This window comes from Phalaenopsis equestris, unplaced genomic scaffold, assembly GCF_001263595.1.
Source record: "Phalaenopsis equestris unplaced genomic scaffold, ASM126359v1 Scaffold000223, whole genome shotgun sequence".
In the NCBI taxonomy this organism is placed as follows: Eukaryota; Viridiplantae; Streptophyta; class Magnoliopsida; order Asparagales; family Orchidaceae; genus Phalaenopsis; species Phalaenopsis equestris.
In genome coordinates this window covers 1,105,951-1,127,110 of record NW_018164665.1, presented here as the reverse complement: position 1 = coordinate 1,127,110, position 21,160 = coordinate 1,105,951, and the positions used below count along the sequence as shown (strand labels likewise).

The 21,160-nt window shown below is 35.5% G+C and overlaps 1 protein-coding gene across 1 annotated transcript in view; it reads left to right on the top strand.

Annotated features, from left to right (window-relative positions):
* Positions 1 to 16,864, top strand: part of LOC110023188 (chlorophyll synthase, chloroplastic) — a 54,976-nt gene extending 38,112 nt beyond the window's left edge. The window contains exons 7-15 of the mRNA XM_020722467.1: positions 3,831 to 3,896; positions 3,984 to 4,067; positions 4,203 to 4,264; positions 4,359 to 4,434; positions 4,515 to 4,577; positions 4,683 to 4,764; positions 15,718 to 15,794; positions 16,355 to 16,402; positions 16,704 to 16,864. Coding sequence (XP_020578126.1) covers positions 3,831 to 3,896; positions 3,984 to 4,067; positions 4,203 to 4,264; positions 4,359 to 4,434; positions 4,515 to 4,577; positions 4,683 to 4,764; positions 15,718 to 15,794; positions 16,355 to 16,402; positions 16,704 to 16,766 — 621 coding nt within the window. The 3' untranslated portion in view covers positions 16,767 to 16,864. The remainder of the gene's footprint in view (positions 1 to 3,830; positions 3,897 to 3,983; positions 4,068 to 4,202; positions 4,265 to 4,358; positions 4,435 to 4,514; positions 4,578 to 4,682; positions 4,765 to 15,717; positions 15,795 to 16,354; positions 16,403 to 16,703) is intronic.
* Positions 16,865 to 21,160: the final 4,296 nt, after the last annotated feature.

The window sequence follows — 21,160 nt, the reverse complement described above, 5'->3', positions numbered from 1 at the left end:
TATAATGATATAATTGACATGACATTCACTATTTGTGAGCTTAGATTAATTATAAATTTGTCTTGATAAATTGATGTGGATGTTGAATGATGTTTGCTCTTTGCTTTGAGTGATTTATTTCACCTGAATATTTAGGTTTTAAATTTGACATGATTTTTGTTAAATTTTAAGGCATTTTGAAAATAGAAGTCCTTTTGGTTAAGACTTTCAATCAACATAACCATCATCGAGATGCTTGAATCAATTGCATTTGAACATTGCCAACTCTTTATCTTGCTCATAGAGGATTGGCTTCATAGTGTTAAGTTCATTTGTTATATTGGACAGCCTCTCGACTCCACCCTTTTTATAGGAGATCGGGCCTATTTGTAGAGAATTTGGTTTGTAATTAGCATATGAGTTTACTATTTTCAAATTGAGACTTTGAATTTTTAACATGAAATTTTAGTTTTAGAGCATACCCCTCCAGTTGATATTTCACCTTCAACATAAGTATCTAAGTTTTGAATTTTTGTACGTGTAACTTGAGTGATTGGTTTTATGATTGAACTATTATGGTTAAATTTTCTATCAACTCAACCATCGTTGGAGAAATTTATCACTTGTATGGTTTATTTGAGATTGGTTAATTGTAATTGATGATTTGAATCTTGGAAATGAACCTCTCTGATTAAGATTTTCTATCAACACAACAGTCAACGAAGAATTTAATTTTTTACACATGTTTTTTGAGAGCCTGACTTTGATTTCGAATTCACTTTTAACACAATCATCTTCAGGGATTATAACTTGATGGTTTGATTTTATAAATAAAATCCTTCAGTTGAGAATTTACTTTCAACGTGATAATTATTGTAGAATTATGCTTGTAATAATTATAATTATAATTTATTTAATTTTTATTATTTGAGAATTTCTTGAAGCATCAGTTTCATAAATTCTGATTTTTGTGAAGAGAATTGGATTGACTAAATATAAGCTCGGTTTTGTCATCTATGCTTGAGAGAAGAAGGGCCAAATTAGTTAGGTGGAATTTTTGACGTTGCTCTATAGACAAGGTGTCCCACTCAAGATCATTTATAACTCGTCCTTTTGACTTTTTTGATTTTGTAACAAGATTTTGTAAAATTCAAAGAATTTGCAAGCTTTTTAAAATTTTTGCACACTTTTCGATGAAAAAAATTAAAATTCCTTATCTTCTTTTGGTTTGTGCAACATTCTTAGATTATATTGAGCTTTTAATGTTCTAGTCGGAGCACATGCATATTTCTTCAATCGATAAATTTAGATAGCTAAGCGTTTGGCACACTTTTCGAAGTAATGATAATTTGAGTTTGTTTCTCTTTTCAGCCTGCACAGTATTGTTAGACCATTTATTTCTATGTTCAACATGTTGGTTAGAGCACATGCAAGATTTTTAAGCTCTTTAGAATGCACATTATTCCGAGCAAGATATATAAATATAATTTTAAGTCTTCAACATCATTAGATGTTCAAATTTAAGCATTTAGGATGACAACAGAGTATAGGCAGGCTTCCAAATTTGATAATGTGCACACACTTGATATACTTGCATGAATTTTGGTGCATTTGCAAGATGTATTTGCACAAGTTATGCTGCGATTAAATTTGATAATGTGCACACACTTGTTACACTTGTTTCGAATGATTCATTTTATAGTCTTGAGAGTTTTTAAGATATTTGCATGAATTTCGAGAAAGTTTGTCTGAATTGAAAAAAATTCATGAATTTCATGTAAGATCCGAAATTTATTTAAAATTAGGATTGTCCAAATGTGTGCAAATATTCTGTTTTGATCTCAGACTTCACCTTCCATTCGCTTGTGTATGAAGGTTGCAGATCAGGTTGCAAATTGGGAAAGAATAAACATCTTTTAGGTGTTTCATGATGTCATCATTTTGTTTCCTTATAAGTTATAATTTAATATGGTGGTTCCCTCAACCTTTACTCTCCCTTTGTAAATAAATGAGAATTTTTTTTACTATTTAATTCTATCTGCTTTAAAATTCTGAAAGTTCACGGCTATTTACTCGAAGTGAGGAGGTCCTGCTTATGTTTGTGATTGAGTTGTTGAATTCTTTATAAGTTTCATTTGTGCTCGTAGTTGAGCTGTCGAATCCCTTGTAAGTCTGCTTAGTGTTTAAAATTTGTAATTTATTTTTATTTTAAACCTTGTCTTTCTTTGGTTAGCAATATGTAATTTGTCTTTCCATTTTATTATTTAGTCAATTTAAGTCTTAAGTGCTCTTTGGCTTTTATGTTGGTCATACGACAGTCCAAATTCTAACAGCCACCCAATATATTGTCGGGAGAGCAAGGACTGATAAGTGTTTTGAAACACCATGGTCGTGTGTCTTCTAACATACTCGCGCCGAAAACGTGCATAGGCCTTTAGTTACTTGTGTGAGAGATACTTTTTCTACCATGTTAGAACTCGCAAATAAGTATTTAATGGATTCTCATTGGATTGAAACAACCTGAACAAATACTTAAATTTGTCTGATTTTTCTGTCATGTTGGAACCACACGAACGAGTATTTATATTCTTATTTTTATGCTTTTGTGTGTGAGGCCGACCAGTTCGGGGCGGCGAAATGACGAACTGGAAGTGTGAAATAGATAATATTTTTATGCTGTATTTCTAATTTTGTTTTTGACTTTTTGATTTTTTCTATATATATATATATAGAGAGAGAGAGAGAGAGAGAGAGAGGATTGTCTTGGGTAGGTGGTTTCAAAGTTTGCCGATGGTGTATGCAATGAAAAGGGGCTATAATGGCTCGACTGCGGATTGAGGAGCGCAGAAGGTTTGCTGCTGTTGTGGTTTTGAACCGTTGAATAGGAGTGAGATTGTTAGGCAAGGAGAGCAGGTCAAGTAGGGCCAAGAACAGTGCAACAAAGAGGAAGATGAGAGAAGGGGGTCCGGGCTATCCATGGGAGTATGGTAACAAGGAAGAGACGAGAGGAGAATGAGTGTTTGTGCTGATGAGTGGGAGTGTGGCTTCAGGTCGGGCAAGAGCTGTTCATTTGTCTTGTTCTCATGAATAAAAGGGAGAGCAAAAGTTGTTCTATGGGTGGACTGGCGGCTCTGATGAGCTACAACAAACAGTGTTGCCGCTTGATGGAGCCAGGAGTTTGATATGAAGGAGTTTGGAACTGTAGTGGCTTACTCGAATTGAACAGAGAAGTTGAGGATTTTGACGAGAGTAGATAGGAAATGGCAGTTTTGGAGGACGGAGGTGCTGGGTGCAGGTGAGTTTGGCAAGAGCAGAGGCCGAATGAGATAGGTTTAGAGTTGGTTTAGGAGGCTGAGAGATTTTGCGTGAGACGAGAAGTGAAGCAAGGATTCGAGAGAGAAAATTGGGAGCTGAGGGATTCGGGTTCTCACGATGAGGAGATAGAGAGAATTTGGGTTGTGTGAGAGGCAGTGGAGGAGGCTGAGAGAAGCAAGGGGGGAACAATGAAGAGCCTTGGACGAATGGAGAAAACTTGGAGGTATTGCATGATAGAAATGAATGAAGGTCTTTGCATTGCCTGAATGGGAGAGAATGAATAAATGTCAAGTTAGTATTTTTTTTTTATTTTAATTGGCGGTTAGCAGTGGATATGAGGTTTTGTCTTCCTTAAATTGTTGCATGAACTTTTTTTAAATTGTTACATGAACTTTATTTGTCTTCCTTAAATTGTTGCATGAACTTTATTATGCATTTAGCAGTTTCATTTTTTTTCACAGGAGTATCATTAGATGCAAAATTTATTTTCCTTGGGTTAATTATCATATAAAAACTTAAAAAGTATACTTGTTTAGGTTATAACTCAGATTTGGTTGCTGCTACTCGGAGGCATTGGTTTGGCAGGTCTATTAGACGTGTGGGTAAGCCACTTAAGATATTGATATTAATTTGTTTGCAATACCGAATGAAACCTCATACATGGCAGTGCTCATCTTTCCTCTTATCAGGCAGGCCACAAGACCCCAGTTATATTTTACCTAGCTTTGGGAGGATCTTTCATTTCATACATTTATTCTGCTCCCCCGTTAAAGGTTGATGCACCTTATTCTCTTTAAATGTAAACTATCTATCTCGTATCTCATCACTTTATTTTGTAAATCTGTGCAAAAGCTGAGCAAACTCCCGAATTTTTCCATGTTCTTTTCCGGCCACATTTTTTCTTGTAGCTCAAGCAAAATGGATGGATTGGAAATTTTGCTTTGGGGTCAAGCTACATTGCTCTACCATGGTATAAAAATAGACCTATAGCTTACACAATACACTTTATTTTCTGTTTCAAGCATGAAATATGGTAGTTATTTTTTGTATAATTTTCTTAATAGGTGGGCTGGCCAGGCATTGTTTGGAACTCTTACTCCAGACATTGTTGTGCTTACACTCTTGTACAGCATAGCTGGGGTATGGTGTTCATAGCTACGTAATTTATGTAGTTTAAGTAACTAAATTGTTCTAAATCTTCTGTAATTTTCACTCTGTAGCTGGGTATTGCAATTGTTAATGATTTTAAAAGTCTTGAAGGAGACAGGGCTTTGGGGCTGCAGGTTAGCTTCCTCACTGTCAAAATAAGCTTTTTTTGGGATCTGTAGTTAATTTAACCTAAGCTTACCCAATGTGGGATATACTGATATCTTTCTATTGGCTAATAGTCACTTCCAGTTGCTTTTGGTCCTGAAGCAGCCAAATGGATTTGCGTTGGTGCGATTGACATAACTCAGTTATCCATTGCAGGTATGTGAAAGTCATTATTTGATTCATTGTGGAAGTTGGATAGCTTATTGCCATATTGATTGATAGACAATATATGTCAAAATTTTGACTCAATTTGAGTCGCTAAAATCGGGGCTGTGATCTAAGGAAAAACAGTTCGTCTATTGGGTCCTCTGACCAAGCCGTCCACTGGGTCACCTAACCTCACATCTCATTTCTGGGCAGAACTATTTCATTTAATTAATTTTTTTTTTGAGTAAAAGATAAATTATAACACATCAAATATAGTAAATATATGCGTTCTTTTACATAAGAGTACCACAACATTCAATGAATAACGCTCAATGCATTTATCTCATGCAATCAATTTTATCCGGATAATTAGTAACTAGAAATACTCGTTAACAACAACCTGAAACTGCCAGCTAAGACTCTGCTAGATGATTTCACTAAGAGCACGTATCGGCATGTACCAGATGATCAACCCATCAGATAGTTGGCCACAATAACCAGACAACTAGGTCGTATTAATCAAAGCTCCCAAACAAAATCTATACAGAAAAGTGTCTTGCTCAGGACTTAGGCAACAACCATAAATATTCCTTTAGCGATGCAAATTATTGCATCCCACGATAATTCGTTGCTCAACTGACACTCTCTTCTATCCTAGAAACTTTTCCTTCTAGTTTCCTTAGTAAAATGAGCAATTGTTCACGTGTTTGCCTCAATGTGCACTCCTCACCCTCAATAGATTTGAGATGCTAATAGACCGTCAATGCAAACTACCACGTAAAAGCCAAAACTGTCCCCCACTTTGCACCTACTTGTTATCTATTATGTCAGCTAATGTACCATTCTCTTCTTAGGGACTCAAGTTATAGAAGCACTGTAGGGAGTTCTCTTAGTCTATGCCTTACTTCCGATGGACACTCCTCGACATCATCAAATCATCATCATCAAATAATTCACATAGGAACAAAATTTTCTAACTATATTGTTTTCACATTGGTTTAGATGCGTTGTTGTACCACCCTTCCTAGCTCACTCTCCTTAAAGCCTTCGTGTGGTTCGCACTTGTACAAACATTGCTTTTATGGACACTCCTTATCCTTACTAGAATTAGAATGACTCTCTGTTAGATGTGACTCATATACCAGAAATTGGTAGAAGAGATGCGTCTCTTGGAGTGAAGAGATGTGTCTCTTGAAGTGAAGAGGTGTGTCTCTTGGAGTGAAGAGATGTCTCACTTGGAGTGAAGATGTGTCTCTTGGAGTTAAGTGGGTTGGGAGAGTGAGGGCGTTTTAGTAATTTTATTTGTGAGTTTTATCTATATATTTGTGTGTAACCCTATGATAATATACCAAATTCTTTTTTTGGAATAGTGAAATCGCCGTTCGTCTCCCGAGGACGTAGGCTCATTACTGAATCTCGTTAAATCTCTGTGTTTTCTTCTGGCTTTGTGTCGATTCTTGATTTTCTTTGTCATAAATTTCTCAACAAGTGGTATCAGAGCGAGGTTCTAGGCAGAAAAGTTCGGCGCAGGAAGTAGGAAGAAGGATTCGATGATTTGGTAGAAAGGTTTGGCCAGGGCTTCGGGGAGTTTGAGGATTGCGACTGTTGGGAGATGAAGGCGAGTGGTTCGACGAGAGGGATTCGTGGCATCGCGACCAGACGAAGGTCAGCGACCAGGAGAAGTTTCTGCGACGAAGCAACTTCAGCGACTAGAAGGAGTTTGCAGCTTCGGTGCTTTGCAGGTAAGTTTGCGAATCGTGGGAGGAGGCAGTTTGCGGCAGTTTCACAGAGGATATCAAAGAGGAAGAGGAAGACTGACGGTTTGCGGCAGTTTCAGCGAGGCAATTTGCAGAGGAGTTGGTGAGTGGGCTTCAGGGAGTTCGACGAGAAGGTTTGAGACTGTTTGGACCAGGCGCCGATGCAGAGGAGTTAAGCGAAGGAGTTTGGACGGTTCGACGATAAGAAGGAACGCGATTTCAGAAATCAGTCTTCCCTGAATCGAGAATCGCGACAGATAGTGATAAGAGTAATTTCAGATGACATTATCTGTTGTAAAATTCAAAGTGATAAAATATGATGGAACCGGGAACTTCGGATTGTGACAAACAAAGGTGAAAGATTTGTTTGCACAACAAGGAATCTTGAAGGTTTTGCGAGCAACGAAGCCTGATAATATGGAAGATGAAGATTGAGAAGAATTGCAACAACGAGCGGCAAGTACCATACGTTTATGTCTAATATATGAGATTATATATCATTTTATAAATTTGAAATTTCTAGGAGAAGTATGAAAGAAATTGGAAACTCAGTTTATGTCCAAATCTCTGAAGAATAAATTGTATTTGAAGCAAAAACTGTATGGGTTGAAGATGCAAGAAGACTTTGATCTGGCGCAACATGTGAGTGTTTTCAATCAAATAATCTCAAATTTATCATGACTTGATGTGAGTACTAAGAATGAAGACTGGACAATGGTTTTGTTGTTTTCATTGTCTTCCTCTAAAGAACACCTGGTGACTATTCTTACAAATGAGAAAGAAACCATCAAAGTTGATGAGACTACTGTAGCATTGTTGGCTCACAATCAGCGGAAGCATAATGCAGGAAAAAACTCTCATGATGATAGTTTATATGTTAAGGGTAATCAAGATCGTGGAAGGGAGGAGAATGAGAATTCTGAAAGGCGAAATTCTAGGTCAAAGTTTAAAGACAAAAAAGATGATTCGTTGTAACAAGTGCAAGAAGCCGAGTCATATGAAGAGAGATTGTCTAAAGCTTAAGAAGCAGACTGATGAGAAACATGGTGTATCTTTCAAGTCTGTGAATATGATGCAGAGTGATAATTCAGATTGCAGTGATTGTGATATACTTTCAGTTACAACAACTCAGTTGAAGAATGCATGAATTTTTAATTCAGGATGCTCTTATCACATAACATCTAACATGGAGTTGTTTACTTCATACATATTATTTGATTTTGGATCAGCTATTTGGGTGATGATAGATGTTGCAATATTGCTGGTATTGATGAAGTCAAAATTAAGTTGTATGATGATACTGTCAGAATATTATGTGACGTAAGACATATTTCTGATTTGAAAAAGAATTTAATTTCCTTGGACATTTTACATAGAACTTGTTTTATTCCTAAAGACAGATGAGAAGAGAGAAATCATCAGAATTGTTAAAGGTACAATGACTGTGATGAAAGAAAAAATCACTGCAGATAATATCTATAAACTGAAACTGTTGGGGTAGTTGTAGGTGAAGTTCACTCTGTTGAATCATATGATGATAATACAAAATTATGGCTTGCTAGGCTAGTAAAAGAGCTGGGTGTTGAGCAAGGTGGATTTCAATTGCATTGTGACAGACAGTGTCATTTATCTAGCTGAAAATCAGGTTCATACTGATGAAGATGCAACTGATATGTTGACCATGCCAGTTAATATCAACAAGTTCTTGCATTGATTGAACTTATTGAATGTTTGTAGTTAGTAGACGACATTATAGCCCAACCCACTTTGGTTTATGAGAAACTCCAACGTATCTTTCTTCTAAAGGGTTGAATATTTGTCAAGGTGAAAATTTGTTAGATATGACTCATATACCAGAAATTGGTAGAAGAGATGTGTCTCTTGGAGTGAAGAGATGTCTCTTGAATAGAAGAGATGTGTCTTTTGGAATGAAGAGATGTTTTTCTTGAAATGAAGTGGCGTGTCTCTTTAAGTGAAGAGATGTGTCTCTTTTAATGAAGATGTGTCTCTTGAAGAGAAGAGATGTGTCTCTTGGAATGAGGATGTGTGTCTCTTGGAATGAGGTGTGTCTCACTTGGAGTAAAGAGATGTGTCTCTTGGAGTTAAGTGGGTTGGGGGAGCTTGCACATTTTAGTAATTTTATCTGTGAGTTTTATCTATATATTTGTGTGTAACCCTATGGGAATGTACCAAATTTTCCTTATGGAATAGTGAAATCGCCGTTCTGCTCCTGAGAACGTAAGCTCATTGCCGAACCTCGGTAAATCTCTGTGTTTTATTCTAGATTTGTGTCGATTCTTGATTCTTTGCCCTAAATTTCTCAACACTATCCAAACACTTGCCTTCTCAACTCTTTCTAGAAATCTTGCAGCCCTAAATGCCTTTTTAGGAGTTGCTCGGAGTCTTCAACTTACAAACCCATCCTCACTGAATCACACTTATCGTATGCTGGATGCCGTGCAAAAATTAAGAAGTTAGCATTCACTTCTACGTACAGATTAAGTCACCCTATTGATGAGCCAAAGCTTCTCACCCACATGGTTAGGTATGCTTCCTCGGCCATTATGACTACAATAGATGTTGCGTTATGCTAACCTTAATGCTTTCTTGCTAAGAGTCTCTTAAGACAAGTTAACAACTGATAGGCATACACAGAATTATTATGCAGCAACACAAATATAAGGCACACTAAATGAGTTCAGGTATAACTTGGAGAGCTTAAGAAGAAGACCTGACATCCTCTGAAAATCAGCATTTCTTTGTCTATTTGTTGTCTCTCGTTGTTTTTCCCCAAGGCTTTCTTTCTTGATCTCTCGGTGTAGCAATTTTTCATGTTGGTGTTTGCCTTTTAAATTTTGTATAGAGACTGCAAGACACTAATGTTTGCTCTACCAGCCTTCTCAACGGCAGGACAAATCCACCACTATTGAAAATGAATCAACACTTATGAGGATTTTTAACTCATTGTGCTGTATCGGCTCTAGAAATAACAAGCGATTGGGAGACAATCATTACTAACTTATCTCCTCAATAATCAATGTAGACATTAGATGCCTCTCTATTGGCTGTATTATTCAATAACTAAGCAAACCTAATGGAAATACCCTAACAATCATCTTCTCCCGTATATCCAGTGACCAACCTTGGCTGGATCGAAGAGTGAGATCATATGAATTGCATGGCCTCCGTAGAATGTTGTCAACACTCACAACTATCAATTTGGTTCTCAAGGAGCTAACCGATTTTTTGTCCCATGGTTTTCACTGAGCTCCTCCTTGGTCTTAAGTCTACTTCACGTGTTCCAATCCTTTTGGTTGAAAAAGAAGTTGGTTATCAATTTGGCACCACAAAACTGTGTCCAATTTTTTTTCTAGTGGGGTGAGTGTTCAAATTTGGCAGCTAGAAAGTTATCATTTTATTTCCAACCAATATTCTCTACATTCAAGAACCTGATTCATTTTACTTAACTCGTTCGTAATAAACGCATTATCCATCATCACCCAACAAGAACAAAAAGCCTCAAGGCTATCTAGACACAATGCATAGTCACACATCTAACCCAACACCTTCGTATTTAGGTTGACACACCGTGCTACCGACCATGATAATTGTGCAGTTTCAATGTGTTCCAACTTATTTAGTATAAATTTGAAGTTGATCTAAATTAATGTTTTGGTGCCATCAAGTCCAGAGTACTCAATTAACTTGTTTTGTCAATTGGTGGACTACGATGACACAACCTACTTGTTGATGGTTGAATGGCATAATAAGAGGCATGGGATGCTTCTTTTCAAAAATTTTATGATCAATACAAACAAGAAAATGTACTATTGCAAGAAATATAAGTTGCTAAAAGTGAAAGCAAATATGAATGATGTAATACAATTATATTAGCTATTAGTTACAAAAATATGTGATATTATGATTAAAGAGATTATGCTCTAGTGAGAACTATCATAATTTGATAACAAATGTTATTGCAGGCATGCACGGATGCATTTATGTGCATGTGTGTGTGTGTGTGTGCGTCTCTCTCTCTCTCTCTCTCTCTCTCTCTCTATATATATATATATATATATATATATTGAAAAATCCTAAGGGCAAATATATTAATACAAAAAAGATACAGAAATGTTGTATAAGAATGTCTAAAAGAAAACCCAACTCATACAATACAACACATACAAAACCCAAATAAAGCAAAGATATATAAAGACAAAAAATCAAAAAGTCACAAAAGGGCAAAAAAATGCTAGGGACGTCCCACTTTAGTTATCCTACCTCGAGTTCTCGGAAGCGAGCCGGTTAACAAATTGGTAAGGTGAGTACCATTGCCCGTAGTAACCAAAGTATCATCCATCAGATTCCTGAGCTCGAGTAGATCTCCATTTTTCTTCTTCCTCCTGAATGTGCAGACTTATCATTCCTCATCCGAAAATTGACTCATCTGATCAGTAGATTCCAAAGGTGGTCAGACAGATGTAGATCATCGCACATCATGATCCTCATGAGTCTGAGTAACATTAACATCTTTCTGGTCCTGATGAGGTGGTAGTGAAACAACAAAAGTATTTCTACCTGTATTATCGGCGATAGGTTCTATGGCAGGCGGAGTCTGAAGAATCTCCCTCTTCCCCGTGATAGGAGGTTCCAAAGACTGGGGAACTACAATTAGGGAATGAATGGATGTCATATTGCCTACAGAGATATTGAAGTCTTCTGGGGTATTCTTCTGATGATCAATAGTGTCAAAAACATGGTGCTCATTGGGATGAGATGAAATCACAGCCTCTAGCGGAACACTTTATTTTTTTGGTTTGAGGTGGGGGTGTAGATGGTGACATTGAGAACTGGAGTGGCCGAACATATGACAGTTCGAACAATACGATGGAAAATGCTCAATCTCTATCTTCTGCCAATATTGATGGTGTTGTGTGCCCAACTAGATTTTCTTAGAAACGGGTGAAGTGATGTTTCTTTCAACAAGTATTTTGACTTCAGATGAACGATAAATATTAAAAATAAGAATGTCCGTATTGAGTGGATTTCCGTAAGCTGAAGCAATAGAGTACAACACTTTTTGAGAAAAATAATGAAATTTCAGACCAGGGAGGCAAATCCAAACCGAAACGCTTGGCGGTTCCGCATGTGGGTCAAAGTCCAAAGACCATTTCAAAATCTTCATTGCTTTGTTATCAATCCAGATTATCCTTCTAGCAAATAAGCGCATGTAATTTTCTTCTTGTTAATTTGAATAAGAACGTGTCTCTCATCAAATAGTCCAATTTTTCACTCTCCAACAAGGTGCATAAGTTCAAATTCTTTGCGAATGAACTCCATTTTGGGATGACCCTATAGAATATTCCCAATCAAATTCAGACGACAGGAGGAAACAAGTTGAATACCATCGTCTTATGTAAAAAAGATGGCAGACTTCCCATTCTTCCTACCAGGCTTCTTGATGTCCTACGCCTACTCAAATGAAGGAAGAAAAGATGACGATTTAGGTGTACCTGAGACGTGCAAGGGCAGCAACATACGATCTGTCCGAAGCCATCCCCAAAAGAAGAAGGTGGGGCTGTGGGACAACAAAGCGACAATAGAGAAAGAGCAAATGCCGAAAGGGAAGTCGAGCAGTGGGCAATTCAAGCCAGAGGAAAGCTCGCGCCCAGTCGTCTTTTACAGTACTGCGAGCGACGACAAGAGCCGTAGAAGAAACCCGCGCTTCTCGGGGTGATGGAGAACGAGCCGCGAGCCGCAGAAGGAGCACGCGCTTCTCGGAATGACGAAAGTACGAGCCGCAGAAGAAGCTGGAGCCCAGACGTCCTTCCAATGTCGCCCCCGAGCCTGACGCCTTCACATGAGAGCCGCTGAATCACGAGATACAACGAGCCGCTGTGACGCGATGACGAAGACGAGGAAAGACGAAATCAATGAAGATGCAGTGAATCAATGAATCAGAGAAACCAGGGTTGGCCATGGGCGAACCCTAGCAGAACGAGAGCGAGAGCGACGAAGCCATCATGTGTGTGTGTGTGTGTGTGTGTGTGTGTGTGTGTGTGTGTGACACTAAAGAATATATAATTTTTCGATGATCACATTTAACATAAAAGTATTAATGATTTATTCCAGTCAATTTAATAAATAGGAATGCCAAGTAAGGGTATGATGATAGAAGAATTGCTGAAGATAATACAAGGATATTTACGTTGTTTGCTTAACCTCTCAAGCTTGCTTTGCCCACCCCGATTTTATGATTTTAATTTATATGGATGAGCAATTTAGTCATTTGCATCACCCAAATCATTCACATCACATCACATAAAATATGCGTCTATTTTTTTCTTTTAACAGTGAAATACACTTGTTCATCTATAGATAAGGTGACATATTTGTTAAAATTAAAGTTTAGGTTTTAGATATGTAAATACATAGGAATGAGTGGTATGTATGTAAATCATTCTAAACAATAAACAAATAAGAAACCGATTATCTCAATTTTTTTATTTCTCTCTCTTCTTTTTTTAGATTTTAGTTTTGCTTTCTCCAAAAGTATTTTTATATTAATTAAATATGCTATATTTTTTTGAAAATTTTGAGTAAATTTAATAATTTTTTTAGTTGTATTTTATATGAGGCTTTAAGTCTATATTGTGCTTTAATCGAGCATCTTAACAAGTTTATTCATGAGCTTTAAATGTAAATTTTTTTTTGTTTTTTCAATTAGTTTTGAATTACTTTTAGTTGATAATATAAAAATTAATTTAATTTTAAATTAGTTTTTGATCATATTTATATTTAAATTAAATTATATTTTTAGTTATAATTTATGTTGAGCTTTTAATCATCTTTATTTAGTGCTTTACAATATTAATAAAAGAATTAATTTATATTTCCAAGCAGATTGATTGAAACATGATGTTACAAAAAGTGCTGTTTGAAGATTGATTTGAAAATAAGTCTAATATATTTATTAAAGAATTACTCCAAATAACATTTCATTTAATTAGATTTTTGAAATTAAATAATGGTATGTTTTAGGACATTGGATGAGCAAAAAACACCATGAATGATTTTATTTTTGTAGACAATAAATGCTTGATATTTCAACATAGAATTATTATCAGAACTATTAATTAACATCGGAAGTAAAATAAAAGACTAAAAACAAGTTTATAAAATTGTGATTTTTCGATAAGAAATGTGATAGTTTAAATTTAATTTCAGTTGGATTTAAAATTTTTGAAAATTTAAATAAATGAAAGTCTTTTTTTTTGTGGTAAAAATTATGCTGCAAAATCCAAATATATCCTAATGAACAAAAAAGATTTTTAGCTAATTTTATAATGCTTAATAGCATTTTTAGCTAATAGAATCCATTGTTAGCTTATTCTGACTAAGTCTGTAATTTCTTCTTAATGAATCACAATGACATTAAGAAGCCTCCATAACCTTGAAACACATCTTGATCTTCGTTGCACTTGCCATGAACTATCTAATGTGATTTCATGGTTACTTGAATGTTTAGGAGAGTGTATAAGCCCTGCAGTCAATGCTAATGTATTGAGTTAATCACTTTTGTTCCTACGATTCTAAAAGTTAATAAAGATATTAGTCTTCATTATATAAGATTTGATGGTATCAAATCACATAGTGAGCTGCATAAATGTGTATACTCAAGACCTGCTATTTGGCCGATTCAATGAGCCAGTTGGTCGATTTGTTGACTCCATGCTACTCGGTCCCCAACCAACCTACCTTACCAATCAACTTACTATAGATGACATATCCTAACACACTCAATACTTGATCACTTGGATCCAATTCTTGTAGTCGCCAAACCCATTCAATGAAGTTAGTTGAACTCTCAAGTGACTGATCGAGCTAGTTAGTAATGTTCGCCGGCTACCAATTTAATGCCCGAATCATGGTTGTAAACGAGCCAAGCTAACTCGTGAGCTGGCTCAAGCTCGGCTTGATAAGTGGCTCGTGAACTGAGTCATCAATGACTAGACTCATTAGCTTGTGAGTTTGTTCATTTAAAAAGCAATTAATATAAATATGCTCATAACATTTTAAGATTCAAAACTTTATTTTTAAATTATTACAAATATTTTTAAAAATAATATTTTATATTTTATATTAAGTGATTTCTTATTATTTATCTAGGAATTACTCATGCTATTTATCATTTTCTCATAACATTATCTTGAATTGATATTTTTTTCTCTTTCTTTTTTTTTTGAAAGAATGCAAATGTATTATTAAAAAAAAAAAAAAAAAGAATACAGAGGAACAACACCATGCCCTTAGGCAATATCAACATAGGTTCTATCCTCACGGAGACTATTACAAGCTTCTGGGAATCAGAGGCCGACAAAAGAGAAAAAATATGAGGAAGGGCTCTTTGGGCACAAAAATGGGCTGCTCGATTAAGCTCCCCAGGAACAAAATGAAAAATAACATGTCTAAAAGAAACAAGAAAATCAAAACTGAGGCTGTGGTTTGGGAAGTCCTGCCACGTCCCCTGAACCAAAGTTTTCCTCAAAAAGTTGATAATATTAATATTATCACCTTCCACCACAATACCCCTGACTTCCAACAGCCAAAGCTGCATAAGTTGCCGAATAGAGTGGATTGCTTGCATCGATAAATCCAATATGCCAATGTCGGAGTTGATCACCCTCAAAACAAAGAAATTGACCCCTTTCACCACGAATGATCACAATATTGTTTTCTCTTTCATAATAAACAAACCGGCTTGAACTCGTGGAATTAAGCTCGAGCTCGAACGCGATCAATTAATCAAGCTCCAACTCAAGTCGAGAGTTGCTCGAGCTCGACTCGACTCGTGTTCACCCCTAGCTAGAATCAGTAGATATGGTCTTTCATGGTCAATCTCAGCACTAGTCGGCTCGATCTCATTGGTCCATGGCTAGCACAAATCCGGGCGGTTACAATACAAGCATTTGGGACTCGGAAAAAAAACTCTTAATCTTTATTGTTTTATTACATGCAGTGACCGGATGATGAATTCAATTACTCCCGGCCTTTGAAAGCAGCGAAAACCATGCTTTGAAATATTTTCCTGAATTCCACGTGCTACTACTCAGCAACCCGATTATACTAATATTTATTTCAGCATCTTGATCAAAGCTATTTGCTTTAATGGTACTTATGAAAACTCTATTTGCTTTCATGCCAGGTTATCTGCTCGGTACAGGAAAGCCGTTTTATGCCTTAGCTCTGCTGGGATTAATAATTCCCCAGGTGGTTTTCCAGGTTAGAAATCCACTTTTGTACTGTTTGCAATTTTCTTCCCATATAATAATAATTATCATTCAAATCAATTTATTCTTCTATATCTACCAGAAAGACAGAATTCCTGTTAAGGATTTTCTTAGAGTTTTTATTATATGGAAGCTATGGTTGCCATTAATGGCTCTTGAATCAGAACCATGAGAACAAATCATAAAATCATGGAGATTTACCTGCACACCACACAATTATTAAGTATTTACATATCTAAAATCTAAATTTTCATATTTTTATAATGCTCAGTGTCATAGACCTATGCTAGAGAAGGTGCACTTTTCTTTTAAAACTTACTAATAGCGATATTTTTGATGTCATATTAAAGATTTGAGCGTTATATATGTAAATATAAAAGTTCAGCTGTTAGATATGTAAATATATAAGAATTGTGCGGTATGTATGTAAATAATCAAACAAGATCAGTTATATTTACTCAGGGTCTTCTCATTTGTTATCTTAATGCTACTAGCTTTTTAATAAAATAAAATATGAATAAATTTCTAAGCTCAATTCCATCCTTGTTACAGTTCCAGTACTTCCTGAAGGATCCTATAAAGTACGACGTTAAATATCAGGTAATTTCTTACATACAAAGCACTTGAAACATTGCTATTTACAAATCTACCTCCCTCTTACTTCCATTTTTCAAATTCTCACCCAAATATTAAAATTAATTATGAAATCCCCAACCCTTTTTTTATCATTTTTATCAAATACTTAATGGTTCATCGTGGCCAGCGTAAATGCATCAGTTCGGCAATTCAAAAAATCATGTGTTAATTTTATAAATATGAATTTTTTGAGTGCTGTTTATGTAATTATCCTCAAGCCCCTAATATATTCATCGTTTTGATCCATATATATATATATGAACAGGCCAGCGCTCAACCTTTCTTAATACTTGGCCTCTTGGTGACAGCTTTGGCCACAAACCACTGACAATTTATTGCCAATATTTAATTTCTTTATTCGCCAAAAAAGGTTATTTCGCAGATAAACGCTTCTATTGGCATTTTAATTTTAATTTTATTTTATTTTTAAACATTATAAAATAGAGAGCAGAAGTAGCTATGATTTGCTATAAACTGGCATTTGAAGGAAATTAGCATATGCTTAATTGTTGTGTGTGTGTGTGTGTGTGTATATATCTATATATATCTATATATTTATATATCTATATATATTTTTTTTTTTTTTGAAAAGAAAATCTATATTTGGTTCTCTGCGCTTTTTGACCCCATAATGAGAGCATGTGCCGTGTGCCTAAAATTTCAAAGCTTCCGCGCCTCGGTGGGGTTGAATTCTTGACCTGAGAGGACTTACAGTGACCCCGCCACCAACAGACTAAGGCTTTCAGCGCGCGCGTGCACACACACACACACACCCACCCACCAAGAGACTTGTGTTGCAGCATATACATATGTAACGCCCAATTATGTATTTGCATATGTAGCATCAAAAGTTTATTTTGTTACATTTAAACCACCCAATTCACTCAAATTACATAAAAGCATCGATTGATGTTTTATTTTATATTGTCCTGCCGAATATGAGAATAGGGATACTTGAAGAGCAAGTGATCATGGGGTTATAGAACCTTAACTTTGTTGCGCTGGTGCCAATTCTCCCATGACCAGAGCCTGATGGAACAGGCGGGACGGGCGGCGGCGAGGCGAGATGGGAGAGATGAGTAGCATGATATGGCAGAGGGTGTCGAGGGCGGTGGGGGTATAAAACATGCGAGTGAATGCGTGCCGTGGAGCAGATAACGCGGCCGTTTTTATTCGTTAAACCAAAACAACGTAAATTAAATTGAGGGATGAATGCATGAAACTAACATTTGGGTGGCGTTTTTAAAACACTGCCCGCACAAATAAGTCGCCCCAAACGAGCCCTTAATGAACTATGGGTTGCAGCACATTACTTGTGTTTATTGCGCCATTGTTCAACCGAATGGTGGGAGACTCCTCTAGAGCAACCATTGGAGAAGTTTTGACCCGCCTAAATCAATATCATAATCATTAGTAGCAATGTAAATATATGCCACTTCCAACTTAGAAATTTATAAGATGATTATTCAGTCAAATTTTAAAGAAGTTAAATCTTAAAAAAATATGGTATTTATTTGAGATAAGTTTATTATATAAATAATTGGTTAAAATTAATATCTCACTTGTCTCAAAATAAAACTAATAATGTTGACATTATTGATAAGCAATATAATCAATACTACGACAAAAATAACATTTTCATGAATAAGTTTTTTTGGCATGTATTCATCCGTAACATGATTGTCGGTGTTGACACTCTTTGCACACCTTCATTGTATTCATACAATACAAAGTGCTTCTTCCACATATGACATAACATTTAAATAATAATTTAAATGATTCATGTCATAATTTTTCAGTAAAATTTTTGCATTGTCTATTGCTACCAAACACAACTGTCCAGCTTTCACATCAGTGACTTATGACCCGCCTATGATAGTGTTTGAATATGTTGGATCCTAAATAGTCCTCTGTGAATATGCCCAAAGAGTTTATGATTGAGTGAAGGAAGGAAGAGAGAGTGAGAGAGGGATAATAGCAAGTCAGGAGTTTCTTGTAGAGTGAATTGGTAAATGTCCATTTGTTCGTATTTTTGCCTTATATTTATAGGAGTGTATTTTGTACAATTATATAAATAAGTGAACAATTGTGGAAATCGCTTTAAATATAATGAATGCCCTTATTGATTGTATGTATTTCATACTATATTTGTATTATAATTTAAATTTAACATGGTCGTAATTGAATGGCTGCCTCCAGCTGAGAGACGAATGTGCCTCTCTGAAGTACGTGTCGATCGACCTAGACGTCTGGTCAAATGTTGATCTCGTCCGCCACAGTAAAGGCGGTCGGTGGATTAGCCGTGATCGAGGTTTCTCGCTTACGCCCCGGTCAGTAGGGACTGTCGGCTTGGTCTGCCGTTTAAATTTCCCACCATGGTGTGTCGGTCGATTCTTGACCACACGTAGGGCGGCGAGACGCCTTAGTTATCTGGCCGTCATCCGGACTGTTCCAAATACTTTGAGATTCGTGCTGGTTATTTTGATGTATACAGAATGAATATATTTTGGAAATATGAGTCATTTCTCTTAATAAGGAAACTAAATTATATTTATTAGTCTTCTCATTGAATTTATTTTGAGGAAAAATATAAAATATATTAATTAATAAATATTTTTTTAAAAAAAAATATAATTATAAATTTTAAAATATTTGTCAGATCTATTAAAAATTTGATCGAAATACATCCCAAGCATATTAATTATTTCCTCTTTCCAAACTGGTTTCCGTTATCTTCGGTGATTGTACCCATTGTGTGGATACGGAAACGCTGATACCAACGAAGAATACGGTGGCCGAACCCGGCGGCGGCCTGCGCCGCACTGACACCAGACGTAGAACATGGGCCGGCGGTTGTGGGCCCAGCAAACACGGACCATGTCGTCTGTTGACCGGCCTCTCGTCTGTTTCATTCGCGGTTCTGTGCGGTCCACCACGTGAACTGGGAACCGGTCGGGCCCATGCAAAAGATCGGCCATGTACATACATTCCGCATAATTCTTATGTATTTACATATTTACCATTCCAAATTTGATATTTACATGCATACCCCTTTCTGCTGTTTGGAAAAGATAAATTTTATTTTAACTTAATTATTGATTAAATAAAAATTTTCACCTAGTTAATTTTATATTTTGCAATAAATAATAAGTAAATCATTAAAAGTTTATAAAATAAAATGCCCTTGAAACGTTATTATTTACAAATCTAGCACTTATTTATAAATTTTTTAAATTCTTACTCAAATATTAAAATTCATGATAAAAAATCAGTTTATTTTTTTATTTTTCTTAAATTCTCAATAAAAAAATTACCTGAATATTATTTTTTTAAATAGCAATATTTCGAGTGCTATGTATATAATTATCCTTAAATTAAAAAAAAAAATTTAAAAAGCATCTTAAGAGATATCCTTTAATTTTCTCAATTAAAATATTACAACAACAAAAAATCAAGTTTTTAGCTAATTCAATTAATAATTATTTTAAAATTCATTATATTTTGGCACTTTTAATTATTTGGGTCCCACTATGAACTTTAATTAAAAAAAATTATAGATTGATGAAATTTCAATTGTCTCCAATGATTATCCTCATTAATGAAGCATTAATCTACATTAATTATGTAAATTTAATAATAATTATATTAAAAAAAAACACATTATAAAATTATGTGTCTCCATTCCATAACTCTTTCTTAATGTTGGGTGCTTCATGATCACTTGAATTTAATGAATGATAGTTGACATTTTTGTCTTCTCATGTATTTCCATTGATTTGACTATGAGTTATTCCAAGGGCTTACTATTTTAAATTTTGAAAGGTGAGACAACATGGTCACTACTTCATGTGAGTTTGTTTTGATAAGTCTTGTCTGGTTCTATTAAATTTAAGTTCATATGGTTGATTTGGGAAATTTTTTTTTTCTTTTATTATATATTTTTCTTCTTGGCCTTTTGTTTTGTGAGAGGTTGGTTGGGTTTTTGTTTTATACTGGAGCATAATGCAGCATTTTTTTTTTAATTTTTTTTCAATTTTCTTCTACTAAAAGTGTCATCATGAATCAAAAAACGATCGAACGATTAAGGATAATGGCTCAACAATCAAAGCATTGAGTTCACAAAGCTTAATTTGAACCGGTCTTCTGAGGACCAATAGCTTGATCGAGTCAATCGATCTTCAGTACTGATGGATCTAGCTGACAGACTTCTTTACGGTTCTAACTGCTGAGTCTTTCAAAAAGGCCGACCGATCAAGACTAGCCGACTGATCTATCTTGGTAGAAGCGACAATCACGCAGCCGGTTGCTTCGGCCGACCGAGCGAAAGCATGTTGATTCGCCAACCACATTCCAATAATAATATAAATTTGATATTAATTAGCACATTAATTGTATTAAATACAATTTTCATAATGGTCCCCCCATTCCATAACAAAGTAAACAAACTCCTATAAATAGAGAGCCTAAGGGTCAATAAAATGATTTCTTCCCCCAACTCCTCTCCATAGAATTCTATCTACACTGTTCTTTCTCTGTCTCATTCGTTCTCTTTCAATCAGTTCTAACTCTTGGGGCATGTGCTCGTGAAACCCCTCCTTTTTTTTCTTGTGGTTTAGTGATGTTTTTTTTTAAGATAAGATAGTTGTCATTATATTAAAAACCTATTTTAAATCATGATAGCCTCTCTCTTCAAATCACACACACATAGATATATATATATAT